The following is a 25,000-nucleotide window of genomic DNA, read 5'->3' as shown; positions in this document are numbered from 1 at the left end:
TTGTTATATATTCTAACAACATGCAGATTGGATTTTAACCTATTTAAAACATGTCATCAAAATCCTAAAATTAATCTTAATCAGGAAAAATTACTAATGATGTTCCATAAATAATTTTTTTTATTTTTTCAAAAAGATTCGAATTAGCTAGTTTTTCTCTTCTTTTTTTGGGTTGAATCGTGAATTTTATAGAGTCGAAATTGAAGATAAACTATGTTTCAAAATTTAATTGTCATTTTTTTCGTGTTTTCTCCTCTTTTAAACCGTTCAATTAAGTGTAAATATCATTAATTATAAATAATAACAGAGTTAAAGGTAAATTGAGCAAATTGGCTATTTCTGGCAATTTATTGAAGTGTGTATCAAACTGGTAGCCCTTCGCATTAATCACTACCCAAGAAGTAGCTCTTGGTTTCAAAAAGGTTGGTGACCCCTGTATTAAACAGACAAGAAGCAAGGAATTAAACAGAGACAGGATTCAATTTGGCTCATGAGGAGAAACGTCTGGGCTGTACTCTTGTACAGTCCTCCACCACGCTCTGACGAAATGGTTGCACGCCTCCTCTTTTATTTGGACTTTCTCTGATTACATAGCAACAGCTGTTTTTAAGGGGCGATGGGGTCGTAAAAAGCTGTTGCACTCGATCACAAAACAGTTCAAGGAAAAGATGCCTGGAGCTTGCGTCAGGTCCTGCTTCCTCTCCGCTTTGTAGATGTCGGGTCAAGACAAGATCTTTAAAACCGTTAAAAGTATATTTTAAAAGCTTTTGTCTGTCTGCTCGATTTGAATTCATTGTTATTTTTATGTTCTGCTATTTTACCAGTTCAGATTTCACCAAAAGCTTTTAAAATATACTTTTAATGGTCAGCTCTTGTGACTTATTTACACAGGCCTGGGTTAGGATGGTCACACTTGGCCAAAAGTAACCACACTAACAGAGCAAACGCACCAGATTTCCTTCTAACGAAACTAAACATGATACGTGTGAATGGTGTCAGAATAATTGTATCTAAGTTATCACAAAACTTTCTGTTCCCATGAGTTCCCGGCGAGCAGAGAAAAGCTGTCTTTGATCTTACCAAGCAAAAGGCTTTTAAAACTCCACTGTGTACGATAGGAAGCGACATGAAGGTGTCAGTTTCTTTGATCTATTGTGATCCACAGGAAGATCTTGTCTTGACCCGAGATCTACAAAGCGGAGAGGAAGCAGGACCTGGCGCAAGCTCCAGGCATCTTTTCCTTGAACTGTTTTGTGATCGAGTGCAACAGCTTTTTACGACCCCATCTCCCCTTAAAAACAGCTGTTGCTATGTAATCACAGAAAGTCCAAATAAATCTTTGGGCAACTCATAGTTCAATCCGATTCTTTGTGGGACGATTCCATCCAGAATTGATTCTCGTTTTAAACCGATTCTCGCAATATATTAACCGTTATAGTGATTATAATAAAAACCTTTTCAATAATCTGATATTTTTACCACCTCAGATTTCACCAAACACTTCTAAAATATACTTTTGTGAAACACTATGTGACATAACTCAAATATTCTCAACCAAAATGCTGTCTGCTCGATTTGAATTCATTGTTATTTTTATGTTCTGCTATTTTACCAGTTCAGATTTCACCAAAAGCTTTTAAAATATACTTTTAACGGTCAGCTGTGTAAATAAGTCACAAAAGCTGACCGTTAAAAGTCTATTTTAAAAGCTTTTGGTGAAATCTGAACTGGTGAAATAGCAGAACATAAAAATAACAACAAATTCAAATCGAACAGACAGCATTTTGGTTGAGAATATTTGAGTTATGTCGCATAGTATTTCACAAAAGTATATTTTAGAAGTGTTTGGTGAAATCTAAGGTGGTAAAAATATCAGATTATATAAATAATCTATATATTCTAACTAAGACAACATTTTGGTTTTGACTATTTCAGTTACAGCACACAGTATGTCACCAAAGTGGCAAGTAAAAAGTATATTTTAGAAGCTTTTTGTGAAATTTAAGGTGGCCAAAAATAGCAGAATACAAAAATAACCTATTTTCATGCTAAAATGGCATTTTGCCTGTGCAGCCCTTTGAGACACTCGTGATTTAGGGCTATATAAATAAACATTGATTGATTGATTGATATTTTAGAAGCTTTTTGTGAAATTTAAGGTGGCAAAAAATAGCAGATTATAGAAATAACCTTATATTGCAACAAAAACAACACTTTGTTTTGGACTATTTGAGTTACATCACATATTATGTCACCAAAGCTGCAAGTAAAAAGTACATTTTAGAAGCTTTTTGTTGAAATTTAAGGTGGGAAAAAATAGCAGATTATAGAAATAACCTTATATTGCAACAAAAACAACACTTTGTTTTGGACTATTTGAGTTACATCACATATTATGTCACCAAAGCTGCAAGTAAAAAGTACATTTTATAAGCTTTTTGTGAAATTTAAGGTGGCCAAAAATAGCAGAATACAAAAATAACCTATTTTCATGCTAAGATGGCATTTTGCCTGTGCAGCCCTTTGAGACACTCGTGATTTAGGGCTATATAAATAAACATTGATTGATTGATTGATATTTTAGAAGCTTTTTGTGAAATTTAAGGTGGCAAAAAATAGCAGATTGTAGAAATAACCTTATATTGCAACAAAAACAACACTTTGTTTTGGACTATTTGAGTTACATCACATATTATGTCACCAAAGCTGCAAGTAAAAAAATACATTTTAGAAGCTTTTTGTTGATATTTAAGGTGGCAAAAAATAGCAGATTATAGAAATAACCTTATATTGCAACAAAAACAACACTTTGTTTTGGACTCTTTGAGTTACATCACATATTATGTCACCAAAGCTGCAAGTAAAAAGTACATTTTAGAAGCTTTTTGTTGAAATTTAAGGTGGCAAAAAATAGCAGAATACAAAAATAACCTATTTTCATGCTAAGATGGCATTTTGCCTGTGCAGCCCTTTGAGACACTCGTGATTTAGGGCTATATAAATAAACATTGATTGATTGATTGATATTTTAGAAGATTTTTGTGAAATTTAAGGTGGCAAAAAATAACAGATTATAGAAATAACCTTATTTTGCAACAAAAACAACACTTTGCTTTGGACTATTTGAGTTACATCACATATTATGTCACCAAAGCTGCAAGTAAAAAGTACATTTTAGAAGCTTTTTGTTGAAATTTAAGGTGGCCAAAAATAGCAGAATACAAAAATAACCTATTTTCATGCTAAAATGGCATTTTGCCTGTGCAGCCCTTTGAGACACTGGTGATTTAGGGCTATATAAATAAACATTGATTGATTGATTGATATTTTAGAAGCTTTTTGTGAAATTTAAGGTGGCAAAAAATAGCAGATTATAGAAATAACCTTATTTTGCAACAAAAACAACACTTTGTTTTGGACTATTTGAGTTACCTCACATATTATGTCACCAAAGCTGCAAGTAAAAAGTACATTTTAGAAGCTTTTTGTTGAAATTTAAGGTGGCCAAAAATAGCAGAATACAAAAATAACCTATTTTCATGCTAAGATGGCATTTTGCCTGTGCAGCCCTTTGAGACACTCGTGATTTAGGGCTATATAAATAAACATTGATTGATATTTTAGAAGATTTTTGTGAAATTTAAGGTGGCAAAAAATAGCAGATTATAGAAATAACCTTATATTGCAACAAAAACAACACTTTGTTTTGGACTATTTGAGTTACATCACATATTATGTCACCAAAGCTGCAAGTAAAAAGTACATTTTAGAAGCTTTTTGTTGAAATTTAAGGTGGCAAAAAATAGCAGAATACAAAAATAACCTATTTTCATGCTAAGATGGCATTTTGCCTGTGCAGCCCTTTGAGACACTCGTGATTTAGGGCTATATAAATAAACATTGGTTGATTGATTGATATTTTAGAAGCTTTTTGTTGAAATTTAAGGTGGCAAAAAATAGCAGATTATAGAAATAACCTTATATTGCAACAAAAACAACACTTTGTTTTGGACTATTTGAGTTACATCACATATTATGTCACCAAAGCTGCAAGTAAAAAGTACATTTTAGAAGCTTTTTGTTGAAATTTAAGGTGGCAAAAAATAGCAGATTATAGAAATAACCTTATATTGCAACAAAAACAACACTTTGTTTTGGACTCTTTGAGTTACATCACATATTATGTCACCAAAGCTGCAAGTAAAAAGTACATTTTAGAAGCTTTTTGTTGAAATTTAAGGTGGCCAAAAATAGCAGAATACAAAAATAACCTATTTTCATGCTAAGATGGCATTTTGCCTGTGCAGCCCTTTGAGACACTCGTGATTTAGGGCTATATAAATAAACATTGATTGATTGATTGATATTTTAGAAGCTTTTTGTTGAAATTTAAGGTGGCAAAAAATAGCAGAATACAAAAATAACCTATTTTCATGCTAAGATGGCATTTTGCCTGTGCAGCCCTTTGAGACACTCGTGATTTAGGGCTATATAAATAAACATTGATTGATATTTTAGAAGCTTTTTGTGAAATTTAAGGTGGCAAAAAATAGCAGATTATAGAAATAACCTTATATTGCAACAAAAACAACACTTTGTTTTGGACTATTTGAGTTACATCACATATTATGTCACCAAAGCTGCAAGTAAAAAGTACATTTTATAAGCTTTTTGTTGAAATTTAAGGTGGCAAAAAATAGCAGAATACAAAAATAACCTATTTTCATGCTAAAATGGCATTTTGCCTGTGCAGCCCTTTGAGACACTCTGGATTTAGGGCTGTATAAATAAACATTGATTGATTGATTGATATTTTAGAAGCTTTTTGTGAAATTTAAGGTGGCAAAAAATAGCAGATTATAGAAATAACCTTATATTGCAACAAAAACAACACTTTGTTTTGGACTATTTGAGTTACATCACATATTATGTCACCAAAGCTGCAAGTAAAAAGTACATTTTAGAAGCTTTTTGTGAAATTTAAGGTGGCAAAAAATAGCAGATTGTAGAAATAACCTTATATTGCAACAAAAACAACACTTTGTTTTGGACTATTTGAGTTACATCACATATTATGTCACCAAAGCTGCAAGTAAAAAGTACATTTTAGAAGCTTTTTGTTGAAATTTAAGGTAGCAAAAAATAGCAGAATACAAAAATAACCTATTTTCATGCTAAGATGGCATTTTGCCTGTGCAGCCCTTTGAGACACTCGTGATTTAGGGCTATATAAATAAACATTGATTGATTGATTGATATTTTAGAAGCTTTTTGTTGAAATTTAAGGTGGCAAAAAATAGCAGAATACAAAAATAACCTATTTTCATGCTAAGATGGCATTTTGCCTGTGCAGCCCTTTGAGACACTCGTGATTTAGGGCTATATAAATAAACATTGATTGATATTTTAGAAGCTTTTTGTGAAATTTAAGGTGGCAAAAAATAGCAGATTATAGAAATAACCTTATATTGCAACAAAAACAACACTTTGTTTTGGACTATTTGAGTTACATCACATATTATGTCACCAAAGCTGCAAGTAAAAAGTACATTTTAGAAGCTTTTTGTTGAAATTTAAGGTGGCAAAAAATAGCAGAATACAAAAATAACCTATTTTCATGCTAAAATGGCATTTTGCCTGTGCAGCCCTTTGAGACACTCTGGATTTAGGGCTATATAAATAAACATTGATTGATTGATTGATATTTTAGAAGCTTTTTGTTGAAATTTAAGGTGGCAAAAAATAGCAGAATACAAAAATAACCTATTTTCATGCTAAGATGGCATTTTGCCTGTGCAGCCCTTTGAGACACTCGTGATTTAGGGCTATATAAATAAACATTGATTAATATTTTAGAAGCTTTTTGTGAAATTTAAGGTGGCAAAAAATAGCAGATTATAGAAATAACCTTATATTGCAACAAAAACAACACTTTGTTTTGGACTATTTGAGTTACATCACATATTATGTCACCAAAGCTGCAAGTAAAAAGTACATTTTAGAAGCTTTTTGTGAAATTTAAGGTGGCAAAAAATAGCAGAATACAAAAATAACCTATTTTCAAGCTAAAATGGCGTTTTGCTTTGGAATATTTGAGTTTTGTCACGTAATGTATCACAAAAGCTGCACTTTTGGTAAAATCTAAACTGGTAAAATATGAAAACAACCCATGTACAGTATTCAAACCCAGCACACATAAATATTTAAGTTATGTCATGTAATAAATCACCAAAGCTGCCATTTAAAAGTGTCTTTTAGAAGATTTTGGTGAAATCTAAACCAATAGTTTTTCATACGTTCTTTATGACAAAATTACGCTAAGGCAAACGCACTAAAGTGTGCACAAAGTATCTTCTGTGAAAAACAACAACTTTTGCATGCATGTTTCTTCAGCAGTGACGACCATTACCTGTCTGTTCATGGGCGGCAGGTACCAAACGCTGCACACAATGGCCCAGCTGCTCATCATCCTTAGCAGATAGTTGACCAAGCCAAACTTGCTGCTGTTCCAGAAGGCGTCCCCAAAGCGCGGGTCATACTGCAACATGCATGCATGGGTGTTAAACAGCAGCCGGGTGCAGAAGGAAGAAGAAGAAGAACAAAAAGGCCACCTTGATGGCCACTGGGTGGACAGTGCAGCCGATTTCAAAGCTGCCCTTTTTGAACATCATCACTGACGTGTTGTTGATGCATGTTCCTGCAGAGGGAAGATGAGCTTAGATAAAGGTGCATAAGCGACATAGAATTCATGGAGTAGCATACACACCCTCAGGAAAGATGAGGATGGGCTGTTTGGTTTTGTCAGCAACATGTTCTCCAAGCCTGGAAGTTCATGATGTACACTGGATCAATTTGCACTATTTATATTGTTCTGGCTATACCTTGTATCAATTTAACCTATTTAAAATGTATTCTACAATTGCATTTTTTATGGAAATTTTATGTTTTCAATGTTATTTTATATATATAACAATGCTGATTTAACTCCTTTTACATGGTGTCCTATTTTTTTTTGTTTTTATTCCAATTTTACATTGTTTTGTTTCATTTTTATACAAGAGAATGTGGCTTAAACTTCTTTTAAATCTTTGTCCTTCTTTTAATTTTTGAATTAAAATTTTTGAGTGTGAGAATGTTACTTTTTGTCCACCTTGCATTATATCTGTCCTTTTTTTAAATGTTTAAAATTGCATCTCTATTTTTTCAAATGTAATGTATTTTACTTATTACAATTCTAATCAGTCAATCAATCAAAGTTTATTTATATAGCCCTTAGTCACAAGTGTCTCAAAGGGCTGCACAAGCCACAATGTTTCTAAAGAAAATTATTATTGATTATTAAATAATATCGTATGTTAATATCCTGTCATATATTGATAATATTTTCAATAGTAAATTAAAATTAATTTTTTTTTTAATGTTTCAAATTGCAACTCTATTTTTTCATATTGTATATATTTTACTTATTACAATTCTAAAAAAATATATTATTGATAATCAAATAATAGCTTATGGTTAATACTCCCTCCCTTATTGATAATATTTTAAATGGTAAATTAAAATGACATTTTGATAAGATTTTTTTTAATGTTTCAAATTGCATCTCTATTTTTTCATAATGTGTATATTTTACTTATTAATTCTAAATAGAATCACTATTGATGATAAAACCATTAAATAATAATATGTTGTAGTTAATACTTTGTCCCATATTGATGATATTTTAAATAGTAAATTAAAACGCAAAATACTATTTTGATAAGGATATTTTTGGAAACAGTTTTTTAAAATGTAATTCCTATTTTTGTTTAATTTATTGTATATACTGTATATGACTTATTATTAATCAATCAATCAATCAATGTTTATTTAAAATATTAAGAAAATATTTATTGATAATTAAATAATATCGTATGTTAATACCCCGTCATATATTGATAATATTTTCAATAGTAAATTAAAATAATGTTTTTTTTTTACGTTTCAAATTTAAACTCTATTTTTTCATATTGTATATATTTTACTTATTACAATTGTAAATATTGATAATTAAATCATATCTTATGGTGAATACTCCCTTCCTTATTGATAATATTTTAAATGGTAAATTAAAATTGACATCTTGATAAGATTTTTTTTAATGTTTCAACTTGCATCTCTATTTTTTCATAATGTGTATATTTTACTTATTAATTCTAAATAGAATCATTATTGATGATAAAACCATTAAATAATAATATGTTGTAGTTAATACTTTGTCCCATATTGATGATATTTTAAATAGTAAATTAAAACGCAAAATACTATTTTGATAAGGATATTTTTGGAAACAGTTTTTTAAAATGTAATTCCTATTTTTGTTTAATTTATTGTATATACTGTATATGACCTATTATTAAAAATATTAAGAAAATATTTATTGATAATTAAATAATATCGTATGTTAATACCCCGTCATACATTGATAATATTTTCAATAGTAAATTAAAATAATATTTTTTTTTTTTACGTTTCAAATTTAAACTCTATTTTTTCATATTGTATATATTTTACTTATTACAATTGTAAAACAAAATATTATTGATAATTAAATAATATCTTATGGTGAATACTCCCTCCCTTATTGATAATATTTTAAATGGTATATTAAAATGACATTTTGATAAGATTTTTTTTTTATGTTTCAAATTGCATCTCTATTTTTTCATAATGTGTATATTTTACTTATTAATTATAAATAGAATCATTATTGATAATAAAACCACTAAATAATAATATGTTGTAGTTAATACTTTGTCCCATATTGATGATATTTTAAATAGTAAATTAAAATGCAAAATACTATTTTGATAAGGATTTTTTTGGAAACAGTTTTTTAAAATGTAATTCCTATTTTTGTTTAATTTATTATATATATAGTACTTATTATTACAATAATGAAGAAAATATCTATTGATAATTAAATAATATCTTATGTTAATACCCCGTCCTATATTGATAATATTTTAAATAGCAAATTAAAATAAGAATTTTTTTCAATGTTTCAAATTGCAACTCCGTTTTTTTCATATTGTATATATTTTCCTTTTTACAATTCTAAAAAAAAAAATATATTGATAAATAAATAATATCTTATGGATAATACTCGGTTCCTTATTGATAATATTTTAAATAGTAAATTAAAATAGAATTTTGATGATTTTTAAAAAAAATGTTTTAAATTGCAACTTTATTTGTTCATAATGTATATATTTTACTTATTAGAAAATAATCATTGATAATAAAACCATTAAATAATAATATGTTAAAGTTAATACCTTGTCCCATATTAATATTTTAAATAGTAAATTAAAATGAAAAATACTATTTTGATAATGTTTTTTTTTTTGAAAACAGTTTTTTCAAATGTAATTCCTATTTTTGTTTAATAATAGTTATTATTAGAATAATCAAGAAAATATGTATTGATAATTAAATAATACCTTATGTTTAATACTCTGTCCGTTATTGATGATATTTTAAATGGTAAATTAAATTGATATTTTGCTAAGATTTTTTTTATGTTTCAAAATGCATCTCTATTTTTTCATAATGTATATATTTTACTTATTATTGTTAATTCTTAAGAAAATAATCATTGATAATAAAACCATTAAATAATAATATGTTATAGCTAATACCTTGTCCGATATTGATATTTTAAATAGTAAATTAAAACGAAAAATAAATTTTTTTAAAATGTAATTCGTATTTTTGTTCAATTTACTGTATATATATATTACTAATTTTTACAATAATAAAGAACATATTTATTGATAATTAAATACAAAATAACTAAATAACATCAAGTAGTTAATACTCTGTCCCTTATTGATAATATTTTAAATGGTAAATTAAAACGACATTTTGATAAGATTTTTTTTTAATGTTTCAAATTGCATCTCTATTTTGTCATGATGTATATACTTTACTTATTATCGTTAATTCTAAAGAAAATACATATTGATAATAAAACCATTAAATAATAATATGTTATAGTTAATACCTTGTCCCATAGTGATATTTTAAATAGTAAATTAAAATGAAAAATACTATTTTGATAAGGATTTTTTGGAAACAGTTTTTTAAAATGTAATTCTTATTTTTGTTCAATTTACTGTATATATATATATATATATATATATATATATATATATATATATATATATATATATATATTACTAATTTTTACAATAATTAAGAACATATTTATTGATAATTAAATACAAAATAACTAAATAACATCAAGTAGTTAATACTCTGTCCCTTATTGATAATATTTTAAATGGTAAATTAAAACGACATTTTGATAAGATTTTTTTTTTAATGTTTCAAATTGCATCTCTATTTTGTCATGATGTATATACTTTACTTATTATCGTTAATTCTAAAGAAAATACGTATTGATGATAAAACCATTAAATAATAATATGTTATAGTTAATACCTTGTCCCATAGTGATATTTTAAATAGTAAATTAAAATGAAAAATACTATTTTGATAAGGATTTTTTGGAAACAGTTTTTTAAAATGTAATTCTTATTTTTATTCAATTTACTGTATATATATATATATATATATATATATATATATATATATATATATATATATATATATATATATATATATATATATATATATATATATTTATTACTAATTTTTACAATAATTAAGAACATATTTATTGATAATTAAATACAAAATAACTAAATAACATCAAGTAGTTAATACTCTGTCCCTTATTGATACTATTTTAAATGGTAAATTAAAACGACATTTTGATAAGATTTTTTTTTAATGTTTCAAATTGCATCTCTATTTTGTCATGATGTATATATTTTACTTATTATCGTTAATTCTAAAGAAAATACATATTGATGATAAAACCATTAAATAATAATATGTTATAGCTAATACCTTGTCCCATAGTGATATTTTAAATAGTAAATTAAAATGAAAAATACTATTTTGATGAGGATTTTTTGGAAAACATTTTTAAAATGTAATTCCTATTTTTTTAAATGTTTTGTATATATATTACTTATTATTACAATAATTAAGAAAACATGTATTGATAATTAAATAAAAAGTAATTAGATAACATCTAGTATTGCTAGCTGAATTACATTTGTAATGACAAAGTAAATACAAAAATAGGAGTTTAAAAAAAAAAGGTAAAAAAAAAGGGATTGTGAGCAGTTGTGCTGATGTTGTAGTTGCACCTTTTGGCCACTAGATGTCGGTCTTTCATTTGTGCTCTGTCAAACCAGATGTGTGGCGAAGATCTAACCATGGCTTTCTGGATCATTCCCATGAGTCCACCATGCAGCTGTCCCACCTGAGGCAAGTGGACAAAATGTCCACGCGTGTACATACACTCGTCTGTGGATTTTATATTCATAAATATTGTTGTCGTACCAGGGAGTAGCAGCCATCGTTGGCCAAGATGATGACGTCAATAGGTGTTGTGTGATTGGCTACACAAATCCCCCCACTCTTTGGTTTGTTCTCTCTGAAATGAAGCACACACACACACACACACACACACACACACACACACACACACACACACACACACACACACACACACACACACACACACACACACACACACACACACACACACACACACACACACACACACACACACACACACACACACACACACACACACACACACACACATTGTAGTGTTGTTGTGAAAGTACCACACACACTTTGGAGTGTAACTTATAATAGTAGGTGTTTATTGTTATGATGTCTACCTGTTGTGATAGGTGATAATGGCTGAGATGGATCTTGCACAGAGGTGGTAACAAACTCCATGGACCTTCTCAGTCAGGTAAACTCTCAGCCTGAACCCACGTCGACACACACAAAGAGAGGCATGAGCATCTTAAAGTAAAATTTAATAATTTAGTACACACTAAAAAAATGTTGGGTTAAAAAATAACCCAATTTTAACCCAAATGCTGGTTCAAAAAAAGGGCAAACCCCTTATTTGAGTTATTTTGACTCAACATTTTGGGTTAATTTTTTCAACCCAACTTTTGCATTGAATTATTTAACCCAAAAGTTGAGTTATGCTAACTCAATGTTGGTTGATTCATAACCCAACTATTGGGTTGAATTTATTTAACACAAGGCTCACTACAATGTTGGGTTATTTAGCGCTCCTTGACCCAATAGTTGGTTAAAAATGATACATTTTACTGCTGGTTTGTCCTACTCCTTCACAACTACTGGTCAAAAGTATTTTTATACCATTAAAATATACTCAAAAGCAAGATATGAGTGACATTTTTTTTTTTTTTTTACAATAATTACCGTCTATGGTTTATAGTAGTTCTATACAGCATGCTGTAATATTTTCATGTAGATAAGATGTCTGATTGTAAATAATGTTAATGACAAAATTCCCTTCAAGAAAAAAGTAACTTTTTAATGAAAAAAAAAGCCTTTTACTCATTGAAAAACAACCCAAAAATGGGTCATAGTTTTGAAAACCCAGAAATGTTGTTAAAATAATACCCTTGTAACCCAAAAAATTGATAGTTCTTCATAAAAATTACTCCAAAATTTAAGCCAACACTCGCAACTCATAAATTGGGTTATCAAAATAACCCAGAATTTTTTAGTGTGTAGTAATAAACTGCAGAAACCTCAGATCATGATACCATTACTGACATGTTTTACATTTAAAACAGAGTATTGCAATTTTGAAATAGATGATAATGTAGTTAAATGAGCTTCACAGCCTGGTGTGTTGCATTTTTTAACACCATTGCATATATCATAAGCTTATTCATCTTTCCTAATTTTTATATTTTTTATTTTCTCCCTCAAAACCATACAATTCATTTCCTTGAAAAAAAAAAAGACTTTATTCTCAAAAGACTATTATTTTTATGTTGTGAAAATATGACTTCTTTCTTAAGAATATAATTTATTTTCAAATACTTTTCTTCCACAAAAATATGCCACTTTGAACGTTTTCCCTCTCAAATAATATTACTTTATTTTTTACAAGATTATTAAAAAAAAAAATCATACAGTAAATGTCCAGAATTTCACAGCATTTACCGGAATTATTTCACAGTAAAATACTGTAGTCAAATTTACCGTAACAAAAAAGTATTTAAAAAAAATACAGTGCCCTTATATTTCACAGCATTTAACTTCACAGTAAATTACTGTAAATGTTACTGTGAAAGTAATCCAATTATTAGTCAGTAATTGACAATTTATTTGCACTGCCAATTTTTACATGTATTCTATAAAAATGAAATAGAAAAAAAATATATTTATCCCCATTATCATTTTTCTTGAAAATCTATATTTTCCCTAAAAAAGATACAACTAATTTGCTCTAAAAACATTTTGTAAAAAGAGTACTTTTTTCTTGAACATACAACAGTTTTTTTCACCTAATTGCCCTTATTCTCTTCAAATGTACTTCAGATCATTCTTAATTTTTTTTTAAACAAGCCTTTTTGAAAAAGATACAAATAAAAATAAAAAAAGTTATTTCTCAAAAATTATTTGACATTATTGTATTTTTGTGCTGAAAACACTCTTTCCCCAAGAAAACACCAGAAAACTAAAATATATTGTTATATACCGTAATTATACTGTTTTTGAAAATATATGAATGTTGTTTTTTAAATACTTTGTTCTCATATAATTATGATTTTTATTGAAAAAAAAAGAAAAAGAAATAAAATACTTTCATTCTCTAAAATTATTTGACATTATTGTATTTTTGTGCTGAAAACATTTTTTCCCCAAGAAAATACCAGAAAACTAAAATATATTCTTATATAATTATACTGTTTTTGAAAATATATGAATGTTTTTTTTTTAATACTTTGTTCCCATATTATTCTGATTTGTATTTTGAGAAAAATAAATAAATAAAATACTTTAATTCTCTAAAATTATTTGACATTATTGTATTTTTGTGCTGAAAACATTTTTTCCCCAAGAAAATACCAGAAAACTAAAATATATTCTTATATAATTATACTGTTTTTGAAAATATATGAATGTTGTTTTTTTTAATACTTTGTTCTCATACAATTCTGATTTGTATTTTGAGAAAAATAAATAAATAAATAAATAAAATACTTTGATTCTCTAAAATTATTTGACATTATTGTATTTTTGTTCTGAAAATACTTTTTCCCCTAGAAAATACCAGAAAACTGAAGAATGTTTTCATACAAATATACTGTTTTTGAAAATACATCAATCTTTTTTAAAAATACTTTGATCTCATATAATAATGATTTGTATTCCGAAAAAAAATAAAAATAAAATAATAATTATATATATATATATATATATATATATATATATATATATATATATATATATATATATATATATATATATATATATATATATATATATATATATATATATATATATATATATATATATATATATATATATATACTGTATATTAAAAATACAAGTAATTTTGCATCAAAATTATGACTTTATTCTGGTAGTATAATTATTTGTTTATCATTTTAAAATGGCTTTAATACAACAAGTAGTGCGCTATATGTAATAAGGTCAAGGTCAAGGTCAACGTTTCTTTAATGGTAACCAGAGGTAAAACAGTTGTGCAGACATTTGTAATTTAGCGTCAAAACAGAATGAAGCAAGCAAACACAACTCATATAAAACATAAAAACATTTAAAAAATCTACAAATGATCATCAGTATACAGGGACACTGTAGAACAATACAATATAATACCTAATAAACCAATAAAATAATTGTGATTAAAGTGCTATGGTATAATAAATACATAAATTCACCATGTGATAGCCTTATTTAAGCGTGTGATGGCAGCATGTACAAAAGTATTCTTATATCGTTTAGTCCTACAAAGAGGAACAATGAAGTGTAAAAGGTGAAACGGCGCCCTCTGGTGGCTACTTACTCTCTGTTTGGTAAACAAGCCACGATGGCGGTGAAGAGAAAGAGCAGCTGTATGCCAGTCACTGCTACAGTCAGCCTGCGGTGATGAAAACAAACACATTTTAAATCAAACTTCCACATTTTCTTCGGACTTTTGTCTTCCAGACCTGAGAGGCAGCAGGACGCCATAGCGCAGGAGGACGCCGACCCCCCACAGCACGCTGAGCCTCATGCTGATCTTGTGGAAGTTGGAGCTGCTCCTCGTCAGCAAGTTCCAGGTGTCCAACTCCTGGGCCGAGAAGCGCTTGGTGACGTCGTCGTCCACGATGCACTCCACTCCTCTGCGGCAGAAGTGGAGGACGTCGGCCATCTTGAAGTGGTGGCGGCCAGCGGAGGCCCCGAACTGCTGGACGTCCTGCTGGAAAGATGGCTCCTTTTTGGCGATGATGTCCACTGTGAGGGACAGTACAAGAAACTTCATTCGAGGGATTGCAAGGAGACATGAATACAATATTGGATTTCAGACTACTGTACCATGGCTGTGTGCTTTATGGACGACATGATTCTGTTCTTTGCTGCCCATCTACATTCAAAATAAAAAAATAAATACGTCAGAAAATGTTCTTGGAAATAAATCTGACTTTTTATCCTCCAAAATGTACAACTTTTTAAATTTTTTTAAATAGGACTTAAAAAAAAAATAAATAAATAAATATATATATATATATATATATATATATATATATATATATATATATATATATATATATATATATATATATATATATATGTATATATTCATGACTGACTTTTTATCCTCCAAAATTTACAACTTTTTTTTTTTAAATAGGACTTAACATTTTTTTTTTAAATTTAATAAATAAATATATATATATATATATATATATATATATATATATATATATATATATATATATATATATATATATATATATATATATATATATATATATATATATATATATATATATATATATATATATATATATATATTCATGACTGACTTTTTATCCTCCAAAATTTACAACTTTTTTTTTTTTTTTTTAAATAGGACTTAAATTTAAAAAAAAATAAAAAAAAATAAATATATATATATATACACTACCGTTCAAAAGTTTGGGGTCACCCAAACAATTTTGTGGAATAGCCTTCATTTCTAAGAACAAGAATAGACTGTCGAGTTTCAGATGGAAGTTCTCTTTTTCTGGCCATTTTGAGCGTTTAATTGACCCCACAAATGTGATGCTCCAGAAACTCAATCTGCTCAAAGGAAGGTCAGTTTTGTAGCTTCTGTAACGAGCTAAACTGTTTTCAGATGTGTGAACATGATTGCACAAGGGTTTTCTAATCATCAATTAGCCTTCTGAGCCAATGAGCAAACACATTGTACCATTAGAACACTGGAGTGATAGTTGCTGGAAATGGGCCTCTATACACCTATGTAGATATTGCACCAAAAACCAGACATTTGCAGCTAGAATAGTCATTTACCACATTAGCAATGTATAGAGTGTATTTCTTTAAAGTTAAGACTAATTTAAAGTTATCTTCATTAAAAAGTACAGTACTATTCATTCAAAAATAAGGACATTTCAATGTGACCCCAAACTTTTGAACGGTAGTGTATATATTCATGACTTATATATATATATACATATTCATGACATTGTTGATTGTCACTGAAGGCATCAAATCTATGAATGAACACATGTGGAGTTATGTACTTAACAAAAAAAGGTGAAATAATGGAAAAAACATGTTTTGTATTCTAGTTTCTTCAAAATAGCCACCCTTTGCTCCGATTACTGCTTTGCACACTCTTGGCATTCTCTCCATGAGCTTCAAGCACACCTGTGAAGTGAAAACCATTTCAGGTGACTACCTCTTGAAGGTCATCGAGAGAATGCCAAGAGTGTGCGAAAAAGTAATCAGAGCAAAGGGTGGCTATTTTGAAGAAACTAGAATATGAAACAGGTTTTCAGTTATTTCACCTTTTCTTGTTAAGTACATAACTCCACATGTGTTCATTCATAGTTTTGATGCCTTCAGTGACAATCTACAATGTAAATAGTCATGAAAATAAAGAAAACGCATTGAATGAGAAGGTGTGTGAGAAGGTTTATTTTTTTATCTATTTAAAAAATAAAATAAAAAAACCTCAATAAATGTGTTGTTTTTTTGGGGGGTTATTTTTTTTTCTTGAAAATATATGGATTTTTTATCATCTAAAAAGTATCTATTTTTTGCTGAAAAAATACATACATTTTTACGAGAATTAATTTGTAATAAAGTGAAAATAAATGTGTCAGTGAAGTGAATTAATCAACTCATATTATGTTTTGCTTACGGTGAAGGTTTATACTCACCTAAGAGAATTAGAATCACCAAGTTTAAGTAAATAGTGGTATTTCAGTTTGAGCACATAATAAGATAAGGCCCCTTAGTATGATATTCGCAGGTGGATTTGATCACTTCTCGTAGGAAAGAGGCCCTAATTGGGACTTGGAATGCAAAAGTGATAGCCCTATCCTTGAGAAGAGACTACATGTCGAGCTCAACGCCAACATTTAACTTATGACTTAAATCAATTGTTTTCCAGACACTTACACGCGAAGCTGGGGTTTGGATGTTACATTAAAATTTAAAATTTTTACGAAAGTGAAATTGTAAATGAAATTAAATAAGTCAGAATTTGTCAGGAATAAAGTAATATTGATGTAAAATACTCCTGAATATCACGTGGATTAAAAGGAAACCATCCCATTTATTCTATAAAGCTGTGGTTAGAATGTCGGAAAAAGTCGTACTTTTTACGAGAATACATTTGTGATAAAATGACAGGAAATAAGTCTGAATTTAACAAAGCATTAAGTAATATTGACAGAAAATACTCCTGAATATTATGTGGCTGCAAAGACAAAAAAAATAATGTATTTTTTCAGAAGCTGTGGTTGAAATGTTACGTGAAAAAAATACATATTTTTACGAAAATTAAATTGTAATGACATGAAAAATGTAAGATTTTCTCAGGATTAAAGAAATAGTAACTTAAAATACTCCTGAATATAACGTGGATTAAAAAATACAAACAATTCCTAATTTATTTAAAAATCTTTGGTCAGAATGTTACATGGAAAAAAAGTTGTACTTCTTACAACAATAAAACTGTAATACAATTACAATAAATAAGTCTGAATTTCACATGGTTAAAGTAATACTAACATAAAATACTCTTGAACATTATGTGGCTGCAAAGAGAAAAAACAATCATAATATTTTGTTCAGAAGCTGTGTTCAAAATGTTACATTACATTTTTTTTATTATTTTTTTTACAAAAATACAACTGTAATAAAATGACAGGAAATAAGTCTGAATTTAACAAGGATAAAGTAATATTGACAGAAAATACTCCTTAATATTATGTGGCTGGAAAGAGAAAAAAATAATATATTGTTACGTGAAAAAACTTATATTTTTAAGAGAATTAAATTGGAATGAAATGAAACATTTAAGAATTTCTAAGGAATAAAGTAATAGTAATGTAAAATACTCTTGAATATAACGTTGATTAAAACTTTTTTTTTAAATTCCCATTTATTTAAAAAAATCTGTGGTCAGAATGTTACATGGAAAAAAAGTTGTACTTTTTACAATAATAAAACTGTAATACAATTACAATAAATAAGTCTGAATTTCTCATGGTTAAAGTAATACTGACATAAAATACTTTTGAACATTATGTGGCTGCAAAGACAAAAAACAATCATAGTATTTTGTTCAGAAGCTGTGTTCTAAATGTTACATTAAATTTTTTTTTTTTTTTTTTTTACAAAAATACAACTATAATAAAATGACAGGAAATAAGTCTGAATTTAACAAGGATAAAGTAATATTGACAGAAAATACTCCTTAATATTATGTGGCTGGAAAGAGAAAAAAATAATATATTGTTGTTACGTGAAAAAACTTATATTTTTACGAGAATTAAATTGGAATGAAATGAAACATTTAAGAATTTCTAAGGAATAAAGTAATAGTAATGTAAAATACTCTTGAATATAACGTTGATTAAAACTTTTTTTTTAAAATTCCTATTTATTTAAAAAAATCTGTGGTCAGAATGTTACATGGAAAAAAAGTTGTACTTTTTACAATAATAAAACTGTAATACAATTACAATAAATAAGTCTGAATCCACATGGTTAAAATAATACTGACATAAAATACTTTTGAACATTATGTGGCTTCAAAGACAAAAAACAATCATAATTTTTGTTCAGAAGCTGTGTTCAAAATGTTACATTACATTTTTTCTTTTTTTTTCTTTACAAAAATACAACTGTAATAAAATGACAAGAAATAAGTCTGAATTTAACAACTATAAAGTAATATTGACAGAAAATACTCCTTAATATTATGTGGCTGGAAAGAGAAAAAAATAATATATTTTTTCAGAAGCTGCGGTTGAAATGTTACGTGAAAAAAATTATATTTTTAAGAGAATTAAATTGGAATGAAATCAAACATTTAAGAATTTCTAAGGAATAAAGTAATAGTAATGTAAAATACTCTTGAATATAACGTTGATTAAAACTTTTTTTTTAAATTCCTATTTATTTAAAAAAAATCTGTGGTCAGAATGTTACATGGAAAAAAAGTTGTACTTTTTACAAGAATAAAACTGTAATACAATTACAATAAATAAGTCTGAATTTCACATGGTTGAAGTAATACTGACATAAAATACTCTTGAACATTATGTGGCTGCAAAGACAAAAAACAATCATAATATTTTGTTCAGAAGCTGTGTTCAAAATGTTACATTAAATGTTTTTTTTTTTTTTTTTTTTACAAAAATACAACTATAATAAAATGACAGGAAATAAGTCTGAATTTAACAAGGATAAAGTAATATTGACAGAAAATACTCCTTAATATTATGTGGCTGGAAAGAGAAAAAAATAATATATTTTTTCAGAAGCTGCGGTTGAAATGTTACGTGAAAAAACTTATATTCTTACGAGAATTAAATTGGAATGAAATTAAACATTTAAGAATTTCTAAGGAATAAAGTAATAGTAATGTAAAATACTCCTGTATATAAATTTTGATTAAAACTTTTTTTTAAAATTCCTATTTATTTAAAAAAATCTGTGGTCAGAATGTTACATGGAAAAAAGTCATACTTTTTACAAGAATAAAACTGTAATAAAATGTCAATAAATAAGTGAATTTCACATGGTTAAAGTAACACTGACAGAAAATACTCTTGAATATTATGTGGCTGCAAAGAGAAAAAACAATCATAATATTTTGTTCAGAAGCTGTGTTCTAAATGTTACATTAAAAAAATTGTATTTTTAAAAATAAAAATACAACTATAATAAAATGACAGGAATTAAGTCTGAATTTAACAAGGATAAAGTAATATTGACAGAAAATACTCCTTAATATTATGTGGCTGGAAAGAGAAAAAAATAATATATTTTTTCAGAAGCTGCGGTTGAAATGTTACGTGAAAAAAATGATATTTTTACGAGAATTAAATTGTAATGAAATTAAACATTTAAAAATTTATAAGGAATAAAGTAATATTAATGTAAAATACTCCTGTATATAAATATTGATTAAAACTTTTTTTTAAAATTCCTATTTATTTAAAAAAATCTGTGGTCAGAATGTTACATGGAAAAAAGTCATACTTTTTACAAGAATAAAACTGTAATAAAATGTCAATAAATAAGTGAATTTCACATGGTTAAAGTAACACTGACAGAAAATACTCTTGAATATTATGTGGCTGCAAAGAGAAAAAACAATCATAATATTTTGTTCAGAAGCTGTGTTCTAAATGTTACATTAAAAAAATTGTATTTTTTAAAATAAAAATACAACTATAATAAAATGACAGGAATTAAGTCTGAATTTAACAAGGATAAAGTAATATTGACAGAAAATACTCCTTAATATTATGTGGCTGGAAAGAGAAAAAAATAATATATTTTTTCAGAAGCTGCGGTTGAAATGTTACGTGAAAAAAATTATATTTTTACGAGAATTAAATTGTAATGAAATTAAACATTTAAAAATTTATAAGGAATAAAGTAATATTAATGTAAAATACTCCTGTATATAAATGTTGATTAAAACTTTTTTTTTAAATTCCTATTTATTTAAAAAAATCTGTGGTCAGAATGTTACATGGAAAAAAGTCATACTTTTTACAAGAATAAAACTGTAATAAAATGTCAATAAATAAGTGAATTTCACATGGTTAAAGTAACACTGACAGAAAATACTCTTGAATATTATGTGGCTGCAAAGAGAAAAAACAATCATAATATTTTGTTCAGAAGCTGTGTTCTAAATGTTACATTAAAAAAATTGTATTTTTTAAAATAAAAATACAACTATAATAAAATGACAGGAATTAAGTCTGAATTTAACAAGGATAAAGTAATATTGACAGAAAATACTCCTTAATATTATGTGGCTGGAAAGAGAAAAAAATAATATATTTTTTCAGAAGCTGCGGTTGAAATGTTACGTGAAAAAAATTATATTTTTACGAGAATTAAATTGTAATGAAATTAAACATTTAAAAATTTATAAGGAATAAAGTAATATTAATGTAAAATACTCCTGTATATAAATGTTGATTAAAACTTTTTTTTTAAATTCCTATTTATTTAAAAAAATCTGTGGTCAGAATGTTACATGGAAAAAAAGTTGTACTTCTTACAATAATAAAACTGTAATACAATTACAATAAATAAGTCTGAATTTCACATGGTTAAAGTAATACTGACATAAAATACTTTTGAACATTATGTGGCTGCAAAGACAAAAAACAATCATAATATTTTGTTCAGAAGCTGTGTTCAAAATGTTACATTACATTTTTTTTTTTACAAAAATACAACTGTAATAAAATGACAGGAAATAAGTCTGAATTTAACAAGGATAAAGTAATATCGACAGAAAATACTCCTTAATATTATGTGGCTGGAAAGAGAAAAAAATAATATATTGTTGTTACGTGAAAAAACTTATATTTTTACGAGAATTAAATTGGAATGAAATTAAACATTTAAGAATTTCTAAGGAATAAAGTAATAGTAATGTAAAATACTCTTGAATATAACGTTGATTAAAACTTTTTTTTTTAAATTCCTATTTATTTAAAAAAATCTGTGGTCAGAATGTTACATGGAAAAAAAGTTGTACTTTTTACAATAATAAAACTGTAATACAATTACAATAAATAAGTCTGAATTTCACATGGTTAAAGTAACACTGACATAAAATACTCTTGAACATTATGTGGCTGCAAAGACAAAAAACAATCATAATATTTTGTTCAGAAGCTGTGTTCAAAATGTTAAATTACATTTTTTTTTTTTTTTTTTACAAAAATACAACTGTAATAAAATGACAGGAAATAAGTCTGAATTTAACAAGGATAAAGTAATATTGACAGAAAATACTCCTTAATATTATGTGGCTGGAAAGAGAAAAAAATAATATATTGTTGTTACGTGAAAAAACGTATATTTTTACGAGAATTAAATTGGAATGAAATTAAACATTTAAGAATTTCTAAGGAATAAAGTAATAGTAATGTAAAATACTCTTGAATATAACGTTGATTAAAACTTTTTTTTAAAATTCCTATTTATTTAAAAAAATCTGTGGTCAGAATGTTACATGGAAAAAAGTCATACTTTTTACAAGAATAAAACTGTAATAAAATGTCAATAAATAAGTGAATTTCACATGGTTAAAGTAACACTGACAGAAAATACTCTTGAATATTATGTGGCTGCAAAGAGAAAAAACAATCATAATATTTTGTTCAGGAGCTGTGTTCTAAATGTTACATTAAAAAATCGTATTTTTTAAAATAAAAATACAACTATAATAAAATGACAGGAATTAAGTCTGAATTTAACAAGGATAAAGTAATATTGACAGAAAATACTCCTTAATATTATGTGGCTGGAAAGAGAAAAAAATAATATATTGTTGTTACGTGAAAAAACTTATATTTTTACGAGAATTAAATTGGAATGAAATGAAACATTTAAGAATTTCTAAGGAATAAAGTAATAGTAATGTAAAATGCTCTTGAATATAACGTTGATTAAAACTTTTTTTTAAAATTCCTATTTATTTAAAAAAAATCTGTGGTCAGAATGTTACATGGAAAAAAGTCATACTTTTTACAAGAATAAAACTAATAAAATGTCAATAAATAAGTGAATTTCACATGGTTAAAGTAACACTGACAGAAAATACTCTTGAATATTATGTGGCTGCAAAGAGAAAAAACAATCATAATATTTTGTTCAGAAGCTGTGTTCTAAATGTTACATTAAAAAAATCGTATTTTTTAAAATAAAAATACAACTATAATAAAATGACAGGAATTAAGTCTGAATTTAACAAGGATAAAGTAATATTGACAGAAAATACTCCTTAATATTATGTGGCTGGAAAGAGAAAAAAATAATATATTTTTTCAGAAGCTGCGGTTGAAATGTTACGTGAAAAAAATTATATTTTTACGAGAATTAAATTGTAATGAAATTAAAAATTTAAAAATTTCTAAGGAATAAAGTAATATTAATATAAAATACTCCTGTATATAAATTTTGATTAAAACTTTTTTTTAAATTCCTATTTATTTAAAAAATCTGTGGTCAGAATGTTACATGGAAAAAAGTCATACTTTTTACAAGAATAAAACTGTAATAAAATGTCAATAAATAAGTGAATTTCACATGGTTAAAGTAACACTGACAAAAAATACTCTTGAATATTATGTGGGTGCAAAGAGAAAAAACAATCATAATATTTTGTTCAGAAGCTGTGTTCTAAATGTTACATTAAAAAAATCTTATTTTTTTTTACCAGAATAAAATTGTAATAAAATGAATTTTAAAAAAATACAAAAATAAAAAATAATTTAAGCAGAGGAGAATAGTCTGAATATTCCGAGAAATGTGGGGTAACTTCACCAGAATAAATGTGTAATAATATTAGAATAAGATGAAGTAATATGGTCGGATAAAGTTCAGATTGTCACGTAATTACGTGGCGAAAAATGTCAACATTTAGTTAGAATAAACATCCATATTTAGGAGAATCATCAGGAAAAGGGTGCATTTTTTCAAATAAATTGTAAATTGAAAAATTCTAATAATACAAGAATATTATTATGAAGTAATATTATGAGGTAAAAAGTTTAAATTGTGCAGCATTTTGACACTAAGTTCTATATAATAGGGTCTGATCTAAAATTGTGTCCTGAAAAGACAGATGCTGTGTCGGCCTCCCGGGAGCATCCACATGACAGATGTTGTTCCCGGGAGCAAAGGATTTGGTCTTTCCCTCCCCAGAGTGTTGGGGGAGTCTCATCTTGTCCTCATGGGATGAAGAAAGACACAAAGTCGTCTCTCTGGATTTCATCAACGCTCACAAAATGAAAGAGTCAACATGTGACCTTAATGAGGAGAATAATCATCTTCATTTCGAGAGCGCATCAAGTAGCATGAGTCCTAAGTTTATTACAGTACTTGACCAGCTGTGTCTTTCCCCTAGTGGACATTGGTGGGATCACATATTGAAAACGCTTTAATTTCTTGAACCAAACAAACAATCATAATAATAAACAAACAATTTAAAATACACAAATATACTAAAGGTGTACTATTAGTATATTTTGAGTAAAAAAATCTGTGAGACTCTAATATATATATATATATATATATACACTACCGTTCAAAAGTTTGGGGTCACATTGAAATGTCCTTATTTTTGAAGGAAAAGCACTGTACTTTTCAATGAAGATAACTTTAAACTAGTCTTAACTTTAAAGAAATACACTCTATACATTGCTAATGTGGTAAATGACTATTCTAGCTGCAAATGTCTGCTTTTTGGTGCAATATCTACATAGGTGTATAGAGGCCCATTTCCAGCAACTATCACTCCAGTGTTCTAATG

At 27.1% G+C, this 25,000-nt stretch overlaps 1 protein-coding gene across 1 annotated transcript in view; it reads right to left on the bottom strand.

Moving 5' to 3' along the window:
* Positions 1–25,000, bottom strand: part of LOC133645511 (glycerol-3-phosphate acyltransferase 4-like) — a 27,732-nt gene that overhangs the window by 1,339 nt on the left and 1,393 nt on the right. Inside the window, exons 2-9 of the mRNA XM_062040344.1 lie at positions 15,138–15,423; positions 14,993–15,067; positions 11,805–11,894; positions 11,458–11,551; positions 11,262–11,377; positions 6,767–6,822; positions 6,612–6,697; positions 6,410–6,538 (exon numbers count right to left, since the gene is read on the bottom strand). Of these exons, the coding sequence (XP_061896328.1) occupies positions 6,410–6,538; positions 6,612–6,697; positions 6,767–6,822; positions 11,262–11,377; positions 11,458–11,551; positions 11,805–11,894; positions 14,993–15,067; positions 15,138–15,340 (849 nt within the window). The 5' untranslated portion in view covers positions 15,341–15,423. The remainder of the gene's footprint in view (positions 1–6,409; positions 6,539–6,611; positions 6,698–6,766; positions 6,823–11,261; positions 11,378–11,457; positions 11,552–11,804; positions 11,895–14,992; positions 15,068–15,137; positions 15,424–25,000) is intronic.

Source organism: Entelurus aequoreus, unplaced genomic scaffold (genome assembly GCF_033978785.1).
Source record: "Entelurus aequoreus isolate RoL-2023_Sb unplaced genomic scaffold, RoL_Eaeq_v1.1 HiC_scaffold_294, whole genome shotgun sequence".
NCBI classification, from domain to species: Eukaryota; Metazoa; Chordata; class Actinopteri; order Syngnathiformes; family Syngnathidae; genus Entelurus; species Entelurus aequoreus.
Note: the sequence above shows the minus strand (reverse complement) of the source record. Positions and strands in the feature narration are given on the sequence as shown.